Here is a 26317-nt window from a genome sequence, read left to right on the forward strand (position 1 = left end):
TCTTCTGACAATCTCAACGGTAGACTATTAAAAGCACAGGAAGCATATTTCTGCCAACGCAGCATGATAGTGGCAATTATGGCTCTGCTAAGGCCTGGGTGAAACCTTGTTGTGGTTAGTGGGCATATCCACTGCTCTTCAGGATCAATGTAAAAAAGCAGTTCACCTCTTGGGCAGTGGGTAATAAGAGGCCAGGGAAGACATTGCCTCCCCTGGGTCTTCATACCCAAACTCTCCCCACTTTCCGAGCCCTGTTCTCACCCTTCCCACAGTCTCCGACAGCAGGCTGTGGCAGCCCGGTGAGACTGCTTCCAGAGGGGACCTAGTCATTTAAAAGTAAGAAGCCTTCCACCTTGCCAGACCTAGCAGCTGAAATTATTAAAAAAGCCATTTAACAAGCACTTGCTCTAACAATTTCTGAACTTACTGACAAAAATCCTCTGCGGATTACTGCAATATTTACTTAGAGCCTGTTACTCTAAAGGACGTTAGTTTAAAATTTGCTTTACATACTCATTAATTTGATGCTGAAGGTTATCAAATCACATCTCTAAAAAATCCTTGCCTAGAGTTTACATGCAGAGTCTGATTATTCATCATTGGACTTGAAGGCATGGATCTTCAGACATACAGCTTTTAAAATAAATTCTTCAAGAGAACACCCTTATTTAAACCATAGGTTATAATTTTAATTACTGTAGTACAAAATGCTTCCAAAGTCATTCTGTCCCTCTGTCCTTTCCTGCTGTCATCTTTCTCCCTTCACCTCTCATGCCTGTGGCAGAGAGCCCCTAAAGGGACAACATCCCTTTTCTTCTAAATAGCTGGATAAGAGAGTTTCCCTTACTTTACTTCTGACTACTTGATGAACTAGTTTCAAGACAGTCCTCCACCAAAATCAGTACCTTGATAAGATATAAAATTCTTGTTTCTTAAAATCATTGGAAACATATTTAAACCCAAACATACAGGCTATGTCTACACTACAGAGATCTTTCAAAAGAAGCTCTTCCGGAAGATCTCTTCTGAAGGAGCTGCTTTCAAAAGCACGTGTCTACACACAAAAAAGCAGATCAAAAGAGTGATCTGCTCTTTCGAAAGAGAACGCCCACACAGCCCCTGCGCTTTCAAAAGAACAGGCCAGGGACAGAAAATGAAGACTATTCTTTTGAAAGAAGGGCCCTGTGGAGTGTCTACGCACGTTTTCTTTCTAAAGAGGTTTTTGAAAGGGAGCACTCTTCCTGAAACGGGAAAGGAAGAGTGATTTCAAAAGGAGCACCACATTCTTTTGGTTTACTTTTGAAAGAACGCTTTTGGTATGTAGACGCTCCATGGGCTGTTTTGAAAGAGCCCCCTTCTTTCAAAAAAATATTTCAAAAGAACTTGCTAGTATAAACGCAGCCACAGTAAAATTTCTTAAACTTGTCTATTGTTATGGCGAGCTCACGAAATACATTTTCCAAGAAGCAATGAAATTTGTTGTGTACACACTAAACCACTCTAATTTAAAATAATGTCTTTGTTTCAGTGCATTAACTATATAGTTATCTGGAATGATTACTTTATGGAGGTGTAAAAGTACATTTAAAATACAAAAATCAGCTTAGAAAAGCTGTTTAAGAAAATATATAACAGAGAGGAACTACATCATGTATTCCACAATATTTAATGGTGTAGTCAGCAGAACAGCTGATTGCCCTTACTAAATAAACTCTGTCTTAACCCTCACTTTATCTTCAAGAACTCTCAGATAACTGGCATTTTAACCAAAGGAAAATTTTAGTGATGTTTTCCGAAAGTACAGTATAGTGAACATAAATACAAATAAATGCAGCAAATACAGTATAAGTTTACAGTGTACTATACTACTGTTGTTGGGAAATAAAGTACTCTAAACACATTTTTGTTTGTTTCTTAATAGCTAATCTTATTTTTCTTTAGTGTTATGCATTGCTAGGCGTACCTCTCTATTATCCAGAATATTTGACTATTCTGCAACCTCCCAGTCCTGGGACTGCCACATATGAAAGAGTATAAAGTTTTGGCAAAAAACCCATGACTGATATTTTTTCTCTCTCAATTTAATACTTTTAATTGGGTATCTTCTTCATGTCCATTCTTCAAAATCTGGCATGTATTGGAAAACATGCTCCATTTTCTTTAGAAAAAATTCTACAAGAGTGGGTTTTTTTCCCCCCTTAAAATGTCACTTTTTGCACTTTGGTTTAGGGATTTGGTAGGAAGGGGTGAGCAAGGAAGGCAAGAAAAGAGGGAGGCAGTCAGGAGGGGCAGGGCCTGTCAGAGCTGGGGCGGGCTTGGGCAGACCAGGTGTGGCGTATGGGCGGAGCCACAGCCTGGGGCATTCACCTCCCCAAGCTTCACCCATCATCCATGTTTGAACTTTATGGCTTGCAGAGCTGACACAGTAGGACCCACCACTCAGAATATTGGCCAGATGAAAGACCAGTCAAGGAATCTTAGCTCTATGGGCAGAGGACTGAATGGGAATGCTGGGGACAGGGTGTTTGAGGATGTGTGACGCAGAGCAGCAGATAGAGAAGGCAGCGAGAAAGCCCCATATACAGCCAGAGAAGCACTTGTAGAGGGCCACTGAGAAAACAGCGAGGGCTGCATTTGTATGACAAGGGACGCATGTGACACGTGGCTTGGGTACGCACAATCACACTGGCCCTCGCTGAGCTAGCGCGAGTAGCCATAGTGGTGTAGCTATGGGAATATGTGCTACAGCAGCAACCACAAACCTGCCTGAAACCAGCTGGTCAGCCCAGCACAGGCATGCCTCTGCTGCCATGACTCCGCTAGTGCCAGCCTGCACAGAATCACACACCTCGCTCAAAATGGAGACATGGCCCAAGACAGCACTTCTGGGGAAAGCACTGGAACAATGAGCAAACTGTCTCCCGCTGTTTCATTCATGCTGCAGTACAAAGACAAATCAGGCCTGTGTAAGAGGCCAGAGATAGTGATCAAGCCCTGCTCATAGATGGCAAAATAGTGGTCCAGACTGGCTAATACAGAGCCCAGTTCGCAGCAATCAGGTGATGAGCAGCAGTCAGGCTCTGCCTGCACGCAGGCTCATGGAAATTGGCAAGAACCAGGCTGATATTGCAAAAACACACACATTTCTGAGAAGTGCCTAAGCACCGGACACTTACGCAAGCACCTTCCAGTACCAGAACACCCTCATCCCACATGATACTAACACACTTCCCAAAGCTGAGACAAAGACACACTGGCCCTTCTCAAAGATAAGGGCAGAGGACAGCGTGATGGATAGCAAGGGGCTGATCGAACCAACACATGCACAAGATAAAGGGTGGTAACTGACTACATCGGGGGCACTGTAGGTAACTTGTTTGAGTCAGAGTAAAAGGAGGAGTCTCGGGGGGAGGGTTTTGGGCCAGCCAAGGGGGATTGGGATGCCCTGACACTCAGCGAGTCCCACTGGGACACTCACCGAGCTCCTTGGCACAGGCATGCTAAGGCTAGTGGAATAGTGCCGTCTGCCCAGCCTGTAAACACCTATTTTACTACACTCATCCCTTGTTAAACAAGTACCTTACTTACAAGCATGCGCTAAAACGAGGGACTCGTATACCTCCCTATGTTCACTAGACGAGCGAACTTCCCCCGCTAATATGAGCTTTACTCCCCCACGCCTAACCTGCCACCAGGTTTTAAACCTCCCACTTGCCCCATGGATCCAACCTGCTTTCAAGTACAGTAACAACCACCCCCACCCCCAAGATAAGCACGCTCAACACGCGGGTATCTCGAGTTTAGGTGAGAGAGGCGTGGGGGGGGAGGGGAGTGTCATGGGTGGGAGGAGGAGACCCTGAAGCCCCATGGCTGGAGCAGAGCCAGCCACAGGGTCCCAGCTGGAGGGCAGGGAGGCCTGCAGTCCTGCCCCTGCAGCGGAGCCAGCCGTGGGTTCCCCAGCCTGGGGACAGGAAGACCTGCAGGCCCACAGCTGGAGAAGAGTCAGCCGCAGGGTCCCGGCCAGCGGGCAGGGAGACCTGCAGGCCTGTGGCTGAAGCCTTCTACCTCCCTCCCCGCAGCCACGCAGCTGTCTGACAGCCCTGCAGCTGGGGGGAGAGAGGGAGAAGGCACTTAGCCTGGCTCCCGGCGCCCCGCTTGCAGGAACAGGACCACATGCCACTCTGGGAGCCAGAAAACTGACCAGCCCTGGTGGTTCCTGGCTTCCCTCCCCTTGCATAAAAAAAAAAATTGAGTTACGCAGGGGTAGTAGGAACAACCCCTGAGTAACTTGAGGGTTTGCTGTAATACCCACCCCGCCCTGCCCACCTCACAGTCCTAACCCGCTGCCAGGTTTTAACCCTCCCCGCCTCATGGCTCCAAACTTCCCCCAGCCTTTAACCCTCCCCAGCTGCCCCCACCCCAAACCCAAGGTTCACTTACCTTTCAAATGGAGTGCCACAGGCTGCTGCTCCTTTGCCAGCTGCAATGTTTCCTCCTGCCTGACTGCGCACGTCTCCCAAGCCCTCCGGCTCCTGCAACTGACAGTGCGTCAGGGGCAGCTCCCTGACCTGCTGCTCTGAAAGAGCAGGGCGCAGTTTAATGGGGTCAAGGACTGGCGCCTTGAGTCCTGCTCTTTCATGGGCAGGCAGGGAGCTGGAGACAGAGCTGCGGGAGCTGCCAGTGGCTGGTCAAAGAGCCACATGCTGCCCAGCCATGTTTTAAAAATGGAAGCACTGAGAAAAAAGGTGGTGGGAGAAAAAGCATTGCTGGAGTATCTTGTGGCATCACACTCTCCCATGATGCTCTTTGGTAGATCAGCTTGGGTCTTGTGTTAGTGATCTTTATGCATCTCTGAAGTGCTCTTACAGGGATACATTTTATCTTGAATCACCATTTTTATTTTGTGAAACATGGGTCCAAAACACATTGCGAGTGATTCCCATAGTGGTAAACCAAAGAAAGTGAGAAGGCCGTTAAGTGTAGCTCAGAAGCTAGAAATTTTAGAGCGTATTGAAAAAGGTGAATGTAACAGGGATATCTGTGCAGCCAGGAACTTATCTTCTTCAACTGGGGGCACAATTCTTTCTCGAAAAGATAAGTGGAAAGGGGTTGCTGAAAGCTGTGTTGGTGGTATGAAATTGGAGCATATAAAACAAACAAGAGATGTTATTATGCAAAAACTAGAATGACTTTTGACCCATTGGATGGACAGACACAACAAATCTTTAACATGAATTTGAGCTTTCTTATCATCCAAGAGAAAGCTATGTCACTGTTTGAAGATTTAAACCTGAAGGCTCAAGAAGAAGGAGTAGCAGGTGTGCAGAACCTTACATTTAAGGCAAGCCATGGTTGGTTTGAGAGATTCAAGAATCGTGCTAATTTGCATCGCATTCGTACATCAGGCGAAAGGGCAAGTGTTGATGTTGCAGCTGCAATGAAGTTTTTCCAAGAGCTCATGAAGGCAGTCGAAGAAGGAGGAGATTCACTTAAGCAGATTTTCAGTATTGATGAGATGGGGCTCTTTTGAAAGAGAATGCCTTCTGGAACATTTATTTCTAGAGAAGAAAAGAAAGCACCAGGCTTTAAACTATCCAAAGACCGTCTCCACTACCCGTTGGTGGGAATCTTGAGGGTGAAGCCATGCTGAATAATTAGGGAGCTGGAGCATATGACCTATGAAGAAAGGTTGAGGGAATTGGGACTGTTTAGTCTGCAGAAGAGAAGACTGAGGGGAGACTTGATAACAGCCTTCAACTTACTGAAGGGAGGTTGAAAAGAGGCTGGAGAGAGGCTGTTCGCAGTGGTCACAGATGGCAGAACACGGAACAATGGTCTCAAGTTGCGGTTGGGAAGGTCCAGGTTGAACATTAGGAAAAACTTATTCACTAGGAGGGTGGTGAAGCACTGGAACGGTCTCCCCAGGGGAGTAGTGGAGTCTCCATCCCTGGAGGTGTTTAAGTCTCGGCTCGACAACGCCCTGGCTGGGCTGATCTGATGGGTTTGCTCCTGCCTAGGGCAGGGGGCTGGACATGATGGCTATTTCAGGTCTCTTCCAGCTCTATGATTCTCCTTGTGTATCACTCACAAAACCCACGAGCACTGAAAGGGTGGAATAAAGCATCATTACTGGTGATATGGAGATCCAAAAAGAGGCATGGGTGATAAATGCAAATATTTACACACTACATAACCAGCTACCACTCACCCTTTACTGCATCTTATATCGCCAAAAACAACTTGGATAATAGATATCTCTTAATAATTGGTAATTCTCCTGGCCATCCTATTAATGTTGAAGACTATGCCGACAATATTAAAGTGGGTTTTTTGCCTCCTAATACCACCTTGATCCTTCAGCTGATGGAGTATGGTGTAATAGCCACTTTCAGGGAGTATTATTTACAATGGTCCTCGTTTCAGAATCTGACAGTGAAAACAAACCAACAGTACGAGAGTTGTGGAAGAAACTGATAGAAGAGGTAGCTGAGCCGTTAGCTCTCATTTTTGGAAAGTCATGGGAGACAGGAGAGATTCCAGAAGACTGGAAGAGGGTAAATATAGTGCCCATCTACAAAAAGGGGAATAAGAACAACCCAGGAAATTACAGGCCAGTAAGCTTAACTTCTGTGCCAGGAAAGATAATGGAGCAGGTAGTTAAGGAAGTCATCTGCAAGCACTTGGAAGGTAGTAAAGTGATAGGGAACAGCCAGCATGGTTTTGTAAAAAACAAATCATGTCAAACCAACCTGACAGCTTTTCTTGACACAATAACGAGACTCGTAGATAAGGGAGCAGCAGTGGATGTGGTATACCTAGACTTTAGTAAAGCATTTGATACTGTCTCGCATAATATTCTTATCGACAAACTAGGCAAGTCCAACTTAAATCGCGCTGCAATAAGGTGGGTGCATAACTGGCTGGCTAATCGCACCCAGAGAGTAGTTGTTAAGGGTGCTGAATCCAGCTGGAAAAGCATAACAAGTGGGGTTCCGCAGGGGTCTGTTTTGGGACCAGTTCTGTTCAATATCTTCATTAATGATTTGGATATTGGCATAGAAAGTACGCTTATTAAGTTTGCAGATGATACCGAGCTGGGAGGGGTTGCAACTACCTTGGAGGATAGGGTCATAATTCAGAATGATCTAGATAAATTAGAGAAATGGTCTGAAGTAAACAGGATGAAGTTTAATAAAGATAAATGTAAGGTGTTGCACTTAGGAAGGAATAATCTGTTTCACACATACAGAATGGGAAAAGACTGTCTAGGAAGGAGTACAGCAGAAAGGGATCTAGGGGTTCTAGTAGATCACAAGTTAAATATGAGTCAATAGTGTGACGCTGTTGCAAAAAAAGCAAACATGATTCTGGGATGCATTAGCAGGTGTGCTGTGAACAAGACACGAGAAATCATTCTACCGCTCTACTCTGCGCTGGTCAGGCCTCAGCTGGAATATTGTGTCCAGTTCTGGGCACCCCAATTCAAAAAAGATGTGGAGAAATTAGAGAAGGTCCAGAGAAGAGCAACTAGAATGATAAAAGGTCTGGAGAACATGACTTATGAAGAAAGGCTGAAAGAATTGGGCTTGTTTAGCTTGGAAAAAAGAAGATTGAGGGGGGACATGATAGCGGTTTTCAGATATCTTAAAGGGTGTCATAAGGAGGAGGGAGAAAAGTTGTTCTTCTTGGCCTCTGAGGAGAGAACAAGAGGCAATGGACTTAAACTGCAGCAAGGGAAGTTTAGGTTGGACATTAGGAAAAAGTTCCTAACTGTCAGGGTAGTCAAGTACTGGAATAAGTTGCCAAGGGAGGTTGTGGAATCTCCCTCGCTGGAGATATTTAAGAACAGATTAGATAGATGTCTATCAGGGATGGTGTAGATAGTGGTCGGTCCTGCCGTCGGGGTAAGGGACTGGACTCGATGGCCTCTCGAGGCCCCTTCCGGTCCTAGTGTTCTATGATTCTATGATTCTATGAAATACAACATAAAAATGCCACACTGGTAGCTGAGTTAGTCTATATCTTCAAAAGCAAAGCACACGTCTTTTTGTTGCTTTTGAACATAAAAATGGCAATAGACAACATTGCTTTTCCCTGGGCCGAAGTCACTCAAAAAATATGAATGGTATGGGGAAAGCCTTGCTGCCAAAAATCTGTGCACAACTTCATTGCCTTTGAGAAGGTCATGGAAGGCATTTAAGAAAAAATTGTGAAGCTGGCACTTGAAGCTGGATTCAAAGAAGTTGACAAAGATGACATTCAAGAAGTTTTAAACTCTCACAAGGAGAAACTGTCCAATGAAGAACTCATTCAACTCTACAAAGACAAAAAACAAAGTAAAGAGGATGAAGATGCTGAATAATATACAGATGCACATTGCGTAGAACAAGAAGGGACCTCAGGAGATCATTGAGTCCAATCCCCTGCCTTTTTGGCAGGGCCAAGCACCATCCCTTTTTTCTTTAATCTATTTGCCTCAGATCCCTAAATGGGCCCCTCAAGGCTTGAGCTCACAACCCAGGGTTTAGCAGGCTAGGGCTCAAACCACAGAGCTAGCCCTGCCCACTGCATTGAGAATATTACATACCAAAAAGCTCTCTAAAGTGTTCGAGCAGTGTGAAGCAACAATGGCAACATTAGATGAAAATGATCCAAATTTGGAAAGAAGCTTTGCTTTCAAGTGTGGACTAAGTGCCTGTTATTATGAATGTTACAAAACGAAAAAACAGGCTGCAAACAAACCACACCTTAACATTTATTTTCATTCAAAAACTTTTGATCCTCAGCCTTCCACATCAAAAAGTTCTACTGCACCTACTAAAGATATGGAAGTTGTGTACCTTTGGAGGAAGATGCCGATAACCCCTCACAAACTACCAATCCTTAAAATCCTTCATTGTTGGCCTAAGAGTTTCCATTGAAGTCAACAGTTAGTTGACCTCAGTGAGAACAGACACAGGCTTATGCCAAATGCTGTTAGTCCTGCTGTCAGATGACAGATAGGACCTCACTTTTTGACTTTTGAAGAGAGAGTCTGACCTCACCAGCATCAGCATAATGCAGGAGTGACTGTGGTAGCTCATTCTAACGTCTCAGTAATATATCGAGTGGGTTTCTGACAATCCCAGTGATATAGCAAAATAATTGTATTACTGCAAGTCTAATGACCAGGCAGGTGAAGTTTCTTTAAATCTCAGTCTCATCTTATATAATTTCTTATTGACAGATAGCACTGAGATCTTAACCCAGAGTTTAGGGAGAAGGTGGCTGGGCCCAACTTCCTTTTCATTCTAAACTTTTCCTCTAAGCCAGCAAATCTCAGCTATGGGAGATAACTAAAATCAAACACTGTTGTTGGTGGGGGCGGGGGGTGGGAACACCACCATTGTGTCCACCAGTTTGATTTTTTTCCTTCAAGGCTGCTATTAGCCTCTCTGTCACTGTCACGCTTACCTGGGAAAAAATGGGAAAGAAAAGGCAGGAAAAGTGGAGTCACCTGACCCTAATCTGCCCAGTAACAGAAGGGCTTATAGGGGGTGTCTGCCCAGGCCTCAGGGCTGTCTGTCTGCCGAATGCACCTCTGCAGTGCTGGAGCAGCAGCTCCACCGTGACCCCTTCAGGTCGCTGAGGCGGGCTGTTGGCCACGAGAGGCAGGAGCCTGGTTGTTTGCCTACCATTAACGGACTGAGAATCTTGAGCCAGAGAGTGTCTGGTACAGTCCCTCTGTGGAAGGGGAACGCAGTTGTCCTCCCTCCCCAGTAGTGGCTGCTGGCACAGAACCTCTTTTATTTGGATAGGGTAACAACAGAGAGGCTAAAGGCAGTCGGATTGTTCAGGTGCGCTCACCCACGTCTGCCATTCACTTCCCTCATCCACACTCACCACACATGCCAGCAAGTCAAGAAGAGAAGAAGTGAAGAGAAGAACGGAGAAGACCACGCCCTGCCACCTGGAGTTTCTAACCTTCTACAGCATCCTCCTACCTCATCTCCCTCCCTCAAGACTATGGGAGTATGAGCCCCTCCCTCTTGTATTTTGTCCCATTGTCATTTGTGTTTGGGGTTTTGGCTGCATGTCCCTGTTTTTTTTCCGACAACCAGACTTTTGTGTTTTGTTTGGTAAGTTAAGGTGTCCTATTAGTTTGGCATTGTGCAAAATAAAGTTGTTTGCTGGACCCAGCCACCCTGTTTTGTGTCCTTCATACTTGACTGATAGCCAATGACAAAGACATGATACAGGTGGAGAGCCTGAGCTTGGAGCCCTTTTGATCCAGATGTCCTAGCTCACTATTAATAAGCTCACGTCCTTTCCCAACAATGTCAACACAATATTTATTGTTCAGCATTATTCTCTCTCTACAGCTTGGTGGACAATCAAGTGGAAATGAAGATCATGCCTGGTATAAGTCCATTGAAAGCAGTGACTCTGAGGATGGATGGTTTGCCTTCTTTAATTTTCCTAATCATTCCTTTAATAGTATATGCCACACTGTCTTTTCTACATCACCAGCCATATTAACTCTGTTTATTACGACTGATATCAGGAGACACTTGGCTCTTGTGTGCATACCCGGTCTTTGCATTCTCAGGAAGTCTACGGTAGTGTCCTAGATATATAGGTTTAAAAATATTTATTTTTTTTTTAAACTACTGAGTAAAACTGTTCTTTCCCCCAGAATTGCCTGAATTTGTATGACTTGGATTGTGCTCTGTTGCATGACAGGACAAAATGAAATAGGCTGATCCATCCCAATCATTATGGCAAAAAAGTGAGGAGGTTCCATGTCTCTCTACCAAAAACCATAGGTGTTATAGATCCAACCCCCATACCATTAACTGAGTGCTAGTTGTAGATGTGTAGGTGGGAAGCAGAAGTTGTCTCAGGCTATACAGATAGAGACACGGCTGTAAACCCAGTCAAAATTTCAGTATAGTCAGTGGAATTATTTTGGATTTATACCGATGTAAGTGAAGAGCTGAATGTGACCCAACATTTCGTGCATTACCAAGATCTTTAAGTATCGGAGGGGTAGCCATGTTAGTCTGGATCTGTAACAGCAACGATTAGCTGTCCAGGAAGTGGATCTCCTGTGTGGACTGTTCCAGGCTGAGGTCGATGTTGGGGTGAAAGTTGTTGAAGTCCCGGTGGAATTCCTCCAGAGTCTCCTTCCCATGGGTCCAGATGATGAAGATGTCAACAGTGTAGCGTAAGTAGAGACGGGGTGTCAGTGGACGAGAGCTAAGGAAGCGCTGTTCCAGGTCAGCCATGAAAATATTGGCATACTGAGGGGCCATGCAGGTACCCATAGCTGTGCCGCTGATTTGAAGGTATATCTCGTCGCCAAATCTGAAATAGTTGTGTGTGAGGTAGTAAGCCTCACCCTTGCTGACTGAGCTAACCTTGTTATCCCCACCCTAGCTCTGGCTTATTTATACCTGGCCCTGCAGATTTCCAAGACCAGCATCTGATGAAGTGAGTCTGTGCTCAGGAAAGCTCATGCTCAAAACTTTTCTGTTAGTCTATAAGGTGCCACAGGACCCTTCGTTGCTGTTACAAGATCTTTAACTAGCTCTTCCAAAAGGACTCTGTTTTCTCTTTGTAACAGTAGCGAGAGGAATTTTTTAATTAATTCTTCAGGATTGCTGCGTTTTTGTTTTAGTTTCCTAGAGTGCTGGAAGTGGGAGATTATGTCAGTAATGTGGTTCATGGTATGAATCATATCAGTTTGTAAAAGGACCAGAGGAAGAGCTGGATGTGTTGTTTCCAGAGTTAAATGTGCTTAGTCATAATCTTAATTCACACAAAATATATGCGTGCTACAGCCCAGGAGCCTGATTAGCCAGGGTGCTGAGTGTCCCCTGGGAAGTGCTGAGAACTCTCTATTCCTATTGACTTCTTAGAAGTTGAGGAGTTTCAGCATCTTCTTGGAAGCATTTAGCACCCAGCAGGACTGAACCCTCAGCGGTAACCAACAATGGATACAATTTGCCTTAGCAAAATATGCAGTTAAACTTTTGTTGCTTGAAACATATGCATAAACAAATCCCTCCTTGCATCTGTGTCATCACAGCTGGCTCAGCCTGCTCATCCCTGCAGATGGCACGGCTTGGCTTCTGGCTGTACCATCCAGCATCACAATACAATGCTGGAGACCTAGATAATATTTTGAAAATGGACTGTAACTTCTCTGTTCTCAGCTATGAAGGCAGTGTGGTAGGGTTCTTATTCACTCTCTAAGAAGTGGCATTCTGCATCTGCTAACTAACGTACTACTTATATTGCTCCATTTGGTGAATGGATTCTAAGAATGATGCTCAACAGTGGGAGCATTGTGTCATCCATAGTCTGGCAAAGTCTTATCCTGGAATGTAGAACCTCTTCTTGCTTTAGCGGAGCAATGCAAGTAACTGTCAGTTGGTCTGCCTGTCACCCTGGGCAGCCCTCTTCAATATTCTCAGTTGTATCAAACAGTGCCTAGAAGTATAGTTTAGACTGCTGTATAACTTGTGCTACTTTGGTAGTTACCAACTAATGCCAGAATGCTGGGAAAGGTAACCACATAATCATTCTTTAGTCCATCGTATAAATATTCTCCTCTGCTTGGACGCTAGCTCCCAACGAGCTCTGGATGCCTCCTTGTTCTGTGTTGGAAAATGAGACTGATCTGCAGAGAGAGCAGTAGACCGTGGTCATTAAAACACAGCCAACAAGCCAGAAAGACCAGAAAACACCATCCAAAACAACTAATTTACAGGGCAAATATGAACCATTTACTATCAGACAGCTGTAATAATTATTTCATTATCTATTTATAAAGCACCACAGGCCTGAAGATCTCCTGCTGCTTAGTGTAATATCAAGAGCTATAAACCATGAGCCAAATTAACTGATATGATCATTTTTGGTTACTAAGCAATGAGGAATAGCAAGGGTAATCACTCTCTCTTTTTGCATTATGTCTGATCATCTGTACAGAGATGACGAAGCCAATCAGAGTAATAGCATGCAGATCTGGAAATGGCAGCACGTGTCCAGGACTGTATGTTTGGTACACTTCTTTCTGTCCTACAAAAGGTGCAGACAGGGTGGGACCCACTATATTCTTACTGCTACAATTGAAACATCACCGTGAATAACATTTACCTTTCCAAAGTCTTCAGCTTCTGTCTGTTGTGGAAATACCCTGTGGATTGTCCAAAACAGGAAAAAATGAAGGGAGAAGGAAATGAGTTTTTAAAAAAAGAAGTAGAGGATCTTTAAAGTGAGTCCTTCAAATATGCAAAAAAGCCACCCCACCAGTATTTAGATGAGGCCAAACACACCCAGGGTGTGTCTACACTTGCATTCCTCTTTCAAAGAATAAATAAAGGGAAGAAGCATACTTTCAAAGATGGGGTTTACTTTCAAAAGAGCAGTGTCTACACTGGTTTTCTTCTTCCTAAAGAAGGTCTTTTGAAATAAGAATATGCAAATGGTGTGTCAAATATGCAAATCTGCACTTCATTTGCGTTTTCTATTTCCTTCATTTGCATACCTCTTTCGAAAGGTGTTTGCCCAGCTGTACACTTTGTCTGAGAGCTTTCAGGCAAATGAGCCAGAAAAGGGAACATCATGACTGCAGTTGCACAAAGCAGCTACAGCTTCCCTTGTGGCAAGGGAAGGCCAGAAAAGTGCAACATAAAAATGGGGCACCACTGACTTGAGGAGGGCACAGCCAGCGTGGCATGGAGAGGGGTTGCTATAGGGACCCTGTCAATTACAATAATTGGCTGAGATCCCACAAAATCAGAGAAATAAAACAGATTCTCCTCCCTCCCACATCACTTACTTCTGGAGATAATTAAGGCCCAAACTAGGATGATTAGAAGTACCACAAAGATGCTGATTCCAATATACATCCCTGTCCTCATGGATTCTGTCTCTTTCACCTCACTGACTGATGTGGACATAGTCTGTTGACACACAAAATATGGGGTGTTAGGGGAAGTCACGGAAACCACACACAGGATGTGAAAAACCACACGGGCACCCTGCTGCCAAATGGGAAATGCACACTTGAGAAAATGCTCCCAGCTTGAGGGAGTGTGCTATTCCCACTGGGAATGCAAAAGCTCCATACAGCCAGAGCCACACCGCTGAGCACTGATTAGGGACGTGACTTTCCAAGGTGCCTAAAGGGACTGAGGCATCCAAACCTCATTCATCTATATTGAACTTGTGCACTTTATATTTTGCTTATCATTTAAAGAAAAATCTCTTCATTCCAAAAGCTTTCATTGAGGGCTAAATCCTTATTTAAGCCTTGATCCCAGGAGACTTGTGCCTTTAATTCCTGTTTACTTCAGTCTTTAATTAGGCAAAATTCCCTTTTAATTCAGTTGGTGTTTCCCCCCTCAGTAAGGTGTGAGTAAAAACCCCAGGGTTAACCCTGTATACATGTCACTGGAAGCTCTTTGCATGTTAGTAATGAAGACATCTAATCTATTATGCAGGCAGCAAATGCACAGACTCGACATATATGTTTCCCTTTCCCCCGAAAGGGACCGTTATGGGAAATGAGAGGCAGAGACAGTACAGTTACCATTCAGATCTGATCACTTACTACTGAAACAGTCCGAGGCATTTCTGAGCTGAAAACCAACAGCCATCCAAGCATCAGGGTGGAATATACGTCACTGGCGTTTTCAGCAGCTGAGTAACAGTACAATAAACCAACATAGCACTTAGCATGGCTAATAATTCTGTCCTACTTCCTAGCTAGACCATGCCTACTTCTCTGACTATATAAAGTAAACTGATGTCTCCTGAGAATCAAGGGGCTACAGATGGTGCTGGAGTAAGTCTGTCATGCAGCACCGTAAAGGGCAAGCGGTATTACCTACAAAATGTCACAAAGCTGAGAAAATGTTTGTGTAACATTAAGGTTGTCCACAGCATGACAAACTTGCAAAAGCCAGAGCTACAACAATGTAACGCGATGCCTATTTCTTGGTATTAGGCACTCTACACCATTTTAAAAGACAGGTCTACACAGTGAAATATCTATCCTGCAAGGGTTCAATGACTTGGTCATTTGATTAATTAATGACCCACCCATCCCAAAGCTGAAAATGTATTATCTGAGGACTACGATTAACGAAAATGGAGTCCCCTCCTGTTTAAATTAAAGGGACTTCAGAGTCAAGTGGCTCTTCTGCTGCAATTGAAAACCATTCCTGAACGCTCTGATTCTAAATGGCATGGTCTGTGTTGGCTGTTGCCTTCACTTTGGAAAGCGTGGCATTTTTTAACATCAAAGTACCACGACTGTCTGCTTCTTTCTGAGGCTTCTTCATGGATGTGTCCATTACACACATAAGTATACAACTCTGCAGCTAGACACACATCGCATGCTGAGAACTTTCTATCTCCTCTCCTGAATGGGAAACAAAACTATTTGGAAACTATGAACTCACAAAATTCAGATGAACGAAGCTCACACTTTTGGTTTCAAGTTCAAGCTGAGCTCATACGGCTCAAAAAAGTATTAAATCATAAAACTCTTTTTGCGGGCAGAAAATTGTTTGAAAGGTCCCTGATGATCTTCCTATCTTTATTTGGTACTTATTGTTAGATGACAGAGGATCATTTTTCATAACATAGAAAGTCAATGGGAATAATATTGTCAACACAAGTAAATAGATCCTTAATGTGCAATTTGCAGGCAAATTTATTTGTGTGTGCTTGCAAGATAGGACCTTACTTTATAATTTTCAGTTAGCATTAACTGGCCCAGTTCTGATCTCGGTAGCATATCAGTTCTGCCAGTCCTGTTGCCTTTCTGGGATCTCATTGTGAAGGGTTTCATGCATATCTGTGAGACTGAATATTGGCACGATCATTACCTGAGGTATGGTCCGACGTGTACATGTGAGTGGGTGCAGCGGAAATCCTAGCTGGTGTTATACAGAAAAAAAGAAAAAAAACCACAATTGACAACATTCAGTAAGATGTATCCAACAAACTGAAAGCAATGCACGGTTTTAACAACATAACACCTGCAATAAAGCCATGTCCCATTCTCTGCCTGGTATACTGCCAGAAAAAGAAAATGACTTCCACTTTTGTTTTTCAAGACAATATAGGGCAACAAAAGGAGAAAGAACGAAAAATCACAGCTACTCTTTCATAGGAATTTATCCTGCCCACTGTCATCATAGCCTCCCAGCACCTTCCACGTAAAATCAGTACTAAAGGAATTCCTGGAGCATATCAAATTCTGCCTTTTCTCGGTTTACAAAAAAATGACGATGTAAGATTTGGGGTTCTGATTTTGCTTATTGCCAAAATGGGAGTTGTACACTTTAAAATTTGGTCAGATAACAGAGCTGTAGCAGTGCCCCTGTGGAGATTACACTTCCATGCATAAAAATCAGCCATTACTTAAGTCCAGCTTATACAACCTGGACTTCTGTTGATGAGGCTTGGCACCAACAAAAGGACTTTCATGAGAGCTCACTAAGGGCTAGATCTGGCCCCCCCTTAACTCTTCCTCAGCTAAGACACAGGGCTAAATTCATTCCTGGTGCACAAGTACAACGCTCAGTTCCATGGAGCTGCACCTGCTGATGAAAGGTCTGAATTTGGCCGCACAAACTGGAAAGGAAACACTGGTTGTTTGGTGGTGTAGAATGCAGACCAGTCTTGGTTTCTAGTGGCAGGAACAAAGGCCAGGCAGGGTCTAGACTAGGCAGGTTCCTGATTTATATCATTGGAATCCTAGTGATCAAAGAGGCCAGGTTTTCCTAAGAGAAGGTGTCTCCACAGACTCAGAAACCCTGCAGACCATTTAGAATTGTCCCGTCACACCACACGAAACCGTACCTACCCCTTTTACCTTCCTGAATTGGAGCCTGACCCACTGACATTGATGGGAACTTTCCATTCATTTTTATGGGCTCTGGATTGACCGAGGCAGAAGAAACATGACACACCTACCCACAAGAGGCAATTATTGTGCCAAGCTAATGAGAGCAGCCTATGGGGGTATCCACATTCCATGTAAGATTTCTAAGACTGCTAATAAGAGCCGCACGCCATGGCATAAGGGAATAAAATCACCATTTCCAAGACCTGGCTCTGCCGGGGTTACACCAGTGGTAGATGTTGCCTCCTTTCAGGACTGGTAACAGTACAGCTTCAAAGCCATAATGGTTAGCGCTGCAGCACATCATTATATTGTTTCTATCACAAGCTCTGCAGGCAGACAGGTGACAGGAGTTTTACCCTTCAAAGACACACAGGAAAGAAAGGCTCTGCTCACCTCTCTCAATCACAGCTTCCAGGTTCTGCAGCTGATCGTTCCACAAACCAGTGATCTCCACACGACAGCAGTACAGCCCTCCGTCTGCTTCTGTTGCATTCACGATGGTCAGGGACACGTCCCCCTGAATGAGATTCCCTCCTAACTGGTATCGGCTGGACTCCTGCCACGTTACCCTCCAGCCATCTGTCCAGAGAATGGGCTGAGAACATTGAGAAGAAGGACAGCGGCCCCGACCCCAGCACATGGATGTGATGTCACTCTGGCGATTGACTCGGTATTGACAGGACAAGGTGATATTCTGACCCACCACTCCTCTCACCGGGGAGCCCGATACGGTGAGACCTGCAGACAGAGATACAACAGTACCGGACACTGGGACAAGATGCAATGCACAGGCTAATAGGATGTGTCTGGTATGTCAGTCACAGCACAACACCAGGCCTGTACCTATCTCCAGTGCAGGTGGGTGTGTTTCCCTTTCTTTCCCCCACAAGTGAGGATGGCAGCTTGACACACACCAGGGCCATGGGGCTTTTGCCCAAGATGTGGTTTTCTCCAAGCACAGGAAACACTCCTGTGTCCAGCTGCTGCACAGCCTCTCCCTCCTGACGCTAGCCAGACAGATGCAGGGAGAACAGTCCTTTAATGTGCCCATCCAACACATGGACAATTCCCTCAACAGTTACACATGCAGCTCCCTGACCTAAGGGAAGGGTTTTTTTTTTTTTTTTAAAACCAGCATTATTTATACACCAGTTGTTTGCAGAAACATCTCTTTCAAGTTACAAAGCATCAGACCTATGAAACCAGCAGATGATACAGTGGTTAAGAACCCCACCCAGAACTGAAATAAGCTGTCTTTGAGCCACAGCCAACAGCAGCTCAGTTAGGACATACAGGAGTCAGTCGTCAGGTCCCAGGACAGGGAGGGAACCACGCAAAGACACTAGTCTGCCTTGGTCTTGGTGTTGCTTCTTTGTGACTGATGTTCTACTGACGACTAATCCCTGTGACAGAGCCTCTCAAACTGCTCCCTGCTGAGGGAAGAGAGACAGTGGTTTATAATCCCAGTGGCGTCTCTGGGTGGCTCCCTCAGGCAACTGCGACAGGTCACCTGACTGCAGTGACTATAACCACCTCAGCTAAGATACAGCTTTTGTGAATATGCCATTCTCCTTGATGTCTCTTGTGTGCAGAGATCCAGCACGAAGTATACATCACTTACGCCCTGCTCACTTCAAATCTCATCTCATGGAAGAGCAGACTTGTGAGGGTTTTCCACACTGGCCGAGCTTCACCCTAGATTGTCAGTTCCCCCTTCCTTGAAATAAGCTAATCGGGTGAACTTGCATGTGCATCAGCTATTGTGGTTGCACATATCCAGCTGAGTGACATCAACTCTTTGAAAATGTCCTTTTCGTGAGCTAGCTCTCTTCCCCCCCTTTATTTAGCCTGTGTATGAGCAGAGCCACTATATCAAGAGAACCATGGATAAAATTCAGCGTTCACTTTAATAATGCTGTGGAAACCCAGCGAGATCTTTCAAACCCTGACAGGCTGCATTTCCTTTTTGAATTACCATCTTTAAAACACCTTCCACTCCCATCACAGTCTGCAACTTCCCTCTTCACATAAACAGGGATTTCAAAAGCTTTTCAACAATTCAGTCTCCTGCTTTTTAACTTCAGTATTTAATTCACGTGTTCTGTGTAAGAGAAGATTTGTCTAATTCAGTAGTTAAAATCCTTTCAGTTTCCTTGCATGTCCTGTGAACTCACAGATACAACCAGCACACAAGAGCTCTACACACAGAAGTATTTCTGTGCTAGATGCATTGTTTCACACTATAATCATTCCAGGATAGTGTATATTTACTCCATCTCCCAGGCATTAATTATTTGGTGTTCAGAGTGTTAATCAATGTTATTCCTGGTCAGATGATCGAGGTGTCAATCAAAGCTAGACCTTAACTGAGCACACAAAAGGGGAGCTTTGAATATAACAGGTGCCATAAACTTCCTGTCATGGGGAATAATAGGGAATCAATAGCCTTAAAACTTCAGTCATGCAATGACTAACGGTACATGAGTATAAAGCTCTTCAATGGGTGTTAATACTTTTCAATGCAATTTTTCCAAGCAGCAAAAATTAGGCAGCTTGTATGGGAAAGGAGATAAATGTTAGGTAGGGTGTAAGTTAAAATAATCCTGATATTTTCCCAGTAAAAATATAGACACCTGTAATCATGGTGTAGCTGGTCAAGGTTGATGCACTAGCTAATCTCAAAAGACAGACCTTCTGATTCATAAATCTGGTTCTACTGCAGCTTTGTCACAGTAACCTGTAAGAAACTCAGCATTAGTAGCTAATAAACAAACATTTTTGAATCCCACCCCTTATTCACTACAAACTGGAGAAGATTTCACTTTATAGTATATGGACCATACCCTGACGCTTTTTATTTTTTAGTTTAAAGCAGATCTTCATGGACTCACAATTATGTTGCTCACATCCCTCACAATCGTTGTCATCAGTTTTGCTGTTGGTAAACACTGATTGTTGATTGCAGCACAAAATAGCAAAAACTCATAGCTCTGTCATGGCCGACACAGTAAAGGCACAATTTAGCCCTCCCCACAAGGGTTCCCAGCCAAAGTCACAACCTATATTATTTCACTACTCTATTAACTGTTCAACTTAAAAGTCCGCTAAGAACATTAAATTCATCCACATAAAAAAAATCCATACTACACACAGAATACTAAAGACACGCTCACAAAAGGTGAATTAGTTTAGTTTGATATAAATCTCTCAATTATGTGGGTTTAGATATCTATGCTCATCTGCAAACAACAAATAAAGAAATATACATTTTTGCATCTGGTCTGTTTTATATACATTTACATATACAATATACATTTTTGTAACTGGTCTTTCAGGCTGAGTGCTCATGGTCATATTTGGATGATTATTTTTGCAAGCATAATGCCCAGAAATGTCATTTTATAAAGCAAGCAAACAAACAAACAAAAACCCTAGAAGAGTTATTGAGATTAAAGTTATTGAGCAGCTCTGGCTCATTATTTACACTACAGAACCTGCAGTCTGTGGCAAACTACAGCACTGTGACCGGCAATATCTATGAGACCTTAGGTTTATTTCATAGTTAGTTCTCTACAGGAAAATTCAGTAACTATTATTGAGTCTGTTCTAGTATGGCTACGATCTGAAGAAGTGTTTTGTTAGTCTTTAAAGTGCCACTGGCCTGTTTTTTTGTTTCCGTATTATGTACTAGTTACCCCTGATGCCCCATTCACTTACCAGTTAGCTTCCTATTCATTTTAATTACCTGTAAATAGGACCATTAGGATCCATATCAAGAAGAAACAAGCAGCCATGGTGACAAATTAAGTGAAGGCAGAGACCACTCTTCTTTAAATGCCTTAAGAGCTTGCGGGAGGGAAAAATATGTTCATTTCCTTCACAACTGTGTAGTTTTACTTCCCTAATGTCACAAATGATGTCACACTTGACACACTGAAGATTGCGCATAGTCCTAATCAGGCTTGACTCTTCCTGTGGGTAAACTCTCTCTCCCTTTCTTCTAATCTAAATTAGCAGTTATTTGATGTTTATAATGAGGTATACATGGTTTACCTGCAAGAGCAAACACAGTCACATCCTGCTGACCACAACTTCTGAAATACCACTGAGCACAGCTTGTCCTTATTCATATTGGTTCCTAAATTCTGTTAAACCTTTGTCAGCTGCACTTGTTTCTTACACCCTATTTTCCCCTTTCTTTGGGCACATTGCATTGATGGGGAAACAAAAAAATAACATGAATATGTATTGCATTGAGACAGATGAAAAGGAGACACAAAGAAGGGAGTTACTAGAAGAAACATTGATATTACTGGGACAACATATTTCTGACTATTTTGTAGAATCATAGAATTACAGGGTTGGAAGGGACCTCAGGAGGTCGTCAAGTCCAATTCTCTGCCCAAAGTAGGATTAACCCCAACTAAAATTTCCCAGACAGGACTTTGTCAAACCAGGACTTAAAAACATCTAGGGATGGAGATTCCACCACCTCTCTAGGTAACACATTCCAGTGCTTCACCATGCTCCTAGTGAAATAGTTTTTCCTGAAATCCAACCTAGACCTCCCACACTGTAACTTGAGACCTTTGCTCTTTGTTCTGTCATCCATCACTACTGAGAACAGCCTCTCTCCATCCTCCTTAGAACCCCCCTTCAGGAAGCTGAAGGCTGCTATCAAATCACTCCTCACTCTTCTCTTGTGCAACCCAAATAAGCCCAAATCACTCAGCCTCTCCTTCTAGGTCATATGATACAGCCCCTTAATCATTTTGGTTGCCTTCCACTGGATCCTCTTCAATGCATCTGTAGGGAATGTGGCAGAAGGAATGCAGTGCTGCTGAAGGCTGGGAGGAATGAGTCTCCCAGAGGTCATCTGCATGAGAATGCAAAAGGTGTGCATGTGTGATACCTTTTCAGGCAAAGCCTAATGGGTAGCAAGTAAGCCATGAGATTTGGTCTACTGTAAACATGTAGTTGTAAAATCACAATTTAAGCTGACACTTAATGCGGGAGTTGTGAGATCTCACCAATGCTCTGGGTTGTTGTGGGGGACAGGGCAGTCGCCTTAGCTGTGTAAGACATTGATTACACAGGGCTCCCTCGTTTAAAGCATTGTGAGAGAGAGGGGAGGGGTACTGGTTGAGCCAGCTTGCTGAGTGCCTTGGCCCTGCCAGTGCCTTGGCCATATAGCTATAAACCTGGCTTGACTAACCCTCCCCACCTGTTAAAAGATAGAGCTGGATACTAGGGTGTTTGTGAAACCCCACACTAGAGATACCAAGAGCTGAAATCACAGAGTGGCAGCTGAGGCCACACAGAGCTGAAATCACTGAGTTCTGCCTTAGGGCAGTCCCAAGCAGTGGGGTTAGGACCGGCGGACAACAGCAGGACCAGCGGGCGGCTGGTAGGAGCGGCGGTGGCGGTAGATGACGGCGACCGGCCGGTAGGAGCTGCGGCGGTAGACGACGGCGACCGGCGGGCGGCCGGTAGGAGCGGCGGCGGACGAGGGTGACTGGCAGATGGCTGGTGACAGCAAGGGGAGGCTACAGACAAGTGGACAGCTAGTATTGCCCTGGTGATGTATCTGTGGGCTTTGAGTTTGGGACTGCACCGCAGAGGGTACACCCTGTAACTGTGTGTGTGTGTGGAAAAGGGCCAAGAGCCCCAGCAAGAGACTGGGTTCTACTGCATATGGGGATGGTATCTGGGTAAAAGGGGTTTTGTCTCTTCTGTGCTGAGATATGCTGCATCTGTCGCTGTAACCTTGGGGTAGGTTACGGTCATTAAACAAGCCATTTCTATCTCAGACTCTGTGCTTGCGAGTGGGGGGGAGAACCGCCTTACAGGCACCCAGCACGGGGGTGAAATTGTCCCAGGCCACTGGGTTGGGGCTCGAGCCGGCTGATTGTATCCTTGATAGGAGAACCCCACAAGAGTTGAACCCGGCCCTTCTGGCAGGCATCTGGCATTAACAGAAGGGTTACACATCCATATCCTTTTTTATAGGGGGGGGCGCGCAAAACTGGGCACCATAATCCAGATGTGGCCTCTCCAGTGCCAAATAAGGGGAATATTTCCTGCTGATTGGCTCATGTTGCAAAAATACTTTGACCGTCCAGATTTTTAACCATGCAGATAACACTGTAGGGCCCACCATCACTGTGCCAATGGTGTAGCCAAAAGGGAGTGGCAGAATTGCAGCATATTGTCCCTAAAAACACTGATGCGATGGGAACGATGACCAACCTGTAGGGGCTGACTTCTCAGGACCACTGCTAAGCCACTTTCCCTTTCAACAGGATAGAGGGAGTGAAAGATCCCCAGAAAACATTTTTTTAAAATGTCTTTGGACCTGAGTCTTTAAACAGATTAACTTTTCTAATTTTTTTTTTTTTTTTTTTTTTTTGGCGGGCTCTTGAAGGAAGACCTGCTTTGTTCTGAGCTCTCTCCTCATATGGTCAAGAATTGACATATAGCGACACTGTGACTTGATGCTCAAGAAAGAAGCCTTATTGTATGATCATAATTAAAATACCCATACACACATATCTCAAAGAACTGGAAAGGACCTCAAGAAGTCACAGAGTCCAGACACTTGCTGTCCCAGGAGGGGCAAGAACCACCCCTAACTGATTTTAGTTATTTGCCCCAGACCTCTAAATGGTCTTCTCAAAGATTGAGCTCACAACCTGGGGTTTACAAGGCCAATGCTCAAACCACTGAGCTAACCCCCACACAGAGTAATCATTAGCTACATGAACGTGGCAAATTTCCTATAACTAACTTAAACCTTCACCGTAGAGTCAAATTAGCAAAACCATATTTCTGAACCATGCACCTCAACGTTTCCTTAGCTGAAATGTCAGCATAGTGCAACACTCTGCTACATGCTGCTCACTTGAAACCACTCTGCAGAGTGTGACTGTGAAAGCTGTAACTGATTTCAGGCATTGTGATAAATAACACAGCACGATGAGACGTGGCATATGGGTCTGAAGCTTAAAAGTCAAATATCAGGCTCCACCAAGTCATTCTTGTCAGCCGTGACCACAAACGCTGCCACACCTCTGTAATGAGGGTTAAGAACCAAATAATTGGCTTATCTAGACAGCCATTTTATACTAAAGGACAAGTTCATATTTTCCCCAGTTAAGTGATGTTAATTTAATTCTGTTTGCTACCAGAACTTGGCAACACACCAATTAAAAACGTGGTTTTATTTTAGCAAGAGTCCATCACAAAGATCTCTTTGGCAACCGACCACAAAACTAGCAGTAACAGCAGATGCAGACCTGGGCTTCAGCTCACTATTGCACTGTGGTCACAGCTGTACTGGGCAGCTTTACTACCTCTGTGAGTCAAGTGCATAATATTGCTCCTTGCAGATTTTTCATTGACTGTCCTGGGAGCAAAATGGAGATGAAAAACTTACTGACACAGCAGTCTGTGAAGTCCAGGAAGCCTTCTGTATCCACTGGAATTCATTTTATTTTAAGTTATAGACAATGCATTGAAATGACCCATGTCCTTCATTAAGCTCAAGATACAGTGGGTGGCGTTTTTGTAACTATCACACTTTGTAACATTTCCACAAGAATGAGCTGTTGAATATGAGACAGATCTCAAGGAGTTGAAGTCTGACAAACTGTTGAGAGGTGGGTGGAATACAGAAGCAGAACAACTGGCGCTGTAGGCTTCTCTCATCTGTGTTAGGTAAAAGGACTCAGGGCTGTTTCACTGAGAAGGGCATGGGGACAGCGCACTGAAATTATTCTGTGGAAAAAAAAAAAATCTATTATGCCTCTAGGAGATGTGAGAAAAATCACAGGGATATGTACAGGGGCACAGGCACAGTTTAGCAGGTGAGAAGGGTAAAGGGACCCTAGGGCATTCTGGGAAGTAGCTTCAAAAAGAGTGTGTGCGCTTTGCTCAACAGTCATTTCTGTATCAGGGCCTGATCCAACTCCCATCTACTTTGACACGAATAGACCAGGCCCTCCATCAAGAGAGCATGAAAATCTATTTTGCACAAGTGCATTTGTTTTTTGTTGGCATTGGGATTTATCTGTTAAAAGTCTAATGAAGACAGCGTGCTTTGCAGTAACGAGGTGCCATTGCATTAACTCACTGTCTTTACACACAGCTCAATTCTCTCTCTATGGGAAGAGCCAGGGTGTCATGTGGGGGGCTGCAGGAAACCTGGGATCTGAATGGAGAGCATCTGATGAAGAGAGTCTGTGCTCACGAAAGCTCATGCTCAAAACTTTTCTATTAGTCTATAAGGTGCCACAGGACCCTTCGTTGCTGTTAATGGAGAGCTTGTGTGCAGAGGGTGTTGGCTCCCATGGGGACCCCTGTGAGGGACAACTGAGCACTGGAGCTTCCTGTTAGCAGCGGCATGCTCACATGCTCTCATTTCCAAAAAGGAGGAACAACTGGCGTCTGATAATAAATATATTCCTTTGTTCCATGATGAATGAATTCCAAGATTTAGATTCTTTACGGCTGCTGACCCAGGGGAGGCAGGTGGGGAAAAGGGGCAGTTAAAGGAACAGTTGCTCCAGGGCCCAGCCCTTGAAAGGGGCCTGGGACTCCAGGCCACTACAGCTGCTACCTCAGCAGCTGTGCCTGAGCCAGAGGCTCTTTAAATCTCTGCCAGAGCCCAGAGCAGACTGTGTGGCTGTGAAGACACACAAACTGAGGGAGGCAGAGCACGGCCCAGCCAGCACTGAGGACTGGCTGACCCTAACCCTTTCCCTTTCCACCTGAGGCAGCCCAAAGCCCAGCCCAGCCCCGAGTGCCTGGCAAAGGTGCTCGCCAGCCGTGGGTTTCTTGTTCTAAGACCCTGGGGCAGACTGGTGAAGTTTTAACCTAGCACCCACAGATATTTGATTGGAGGGGATGCATGTGACTACGTGGCAGTCAATATGCCCATCACACTGAGCTGCCCTCTTAGAGCTAATCAAGCAGTGAAGTTAAGAATATGTATAACCAATGACTGACCGCGGCCAGTGGATGGAACACTTCAGGGAGTTCCTCCCTTTGTATTTAGTGGCTAATACTGAAGTTTTGCAGGCCAGACAGGCTCTCTGCCCTCATACTCCCTCTATGGACAGTCCTCAGTCCGCTGCATTGGCCCTTACTTTTGGGTCCCACTGGGTCTGAGCAGTGTCAAAGCCCAGTGACTGTCAGGCACCCCCACCTGAGGATGCTGGATGCAGCTGTCATGGGTTCCATGACTGCTGCCGAAGCCTCCTGGTGCCTCCAGTAATTTCTGCAGGCTACCTACTGAATTCCACTCTGGTGGCACTTCATATTATAGCCTCGCCCTGCAGAGACTGAGCGACCGTTAACTCAAGGGACAGAGGCTTAGCAAAAGAATCGCACACGTACACCTCATAAAAG

General features: G+C 44.6%; 1 protein-coding gene across 1 annotated transcript in view; it reads right to left on the reverse strand.

Moving 5' to 3' along the window:
* Positions 1–10312: 10312 nt before the first annotated feature.
* The window catches only part of LOC142021168 (hepatitis A virus cellular receptor 2 homolog), a 34317-nt gene continuing 18312 nt past the window's right edge, over positions 10313–26317 (reverse strand). The window contains 6 exon segments of the mRNA XM_075009691.1: positions 10313–12664; positions 13144–13183; positions 13829–13952; positions 14603–14691; positions 15885–15935; positions 17303–17647. Coding sequence (XP_074865792.1) covers positions 12571–12664; positions 13144–13183; positions 13829–13952; positions 14603–14691; positions 15885–15935; positions 17303–17647 — 743 coding nt within the window. The 3' untranslated portion in view covers positions 10313–12570.

This window comes from Carettochelys insculpta, chromosome 15 (assembly GCF_033958435.1).
Source record: "Carettochelys insculpta isolate YL-2023 chromosome 15, ASM3395843v1, whole genome shotgun sequence".
NCBI lineage: Eukaryota > Metazoa > Chordata > Testudines > Carettochelyidae > Carettochelys > Carettochelys insculpta.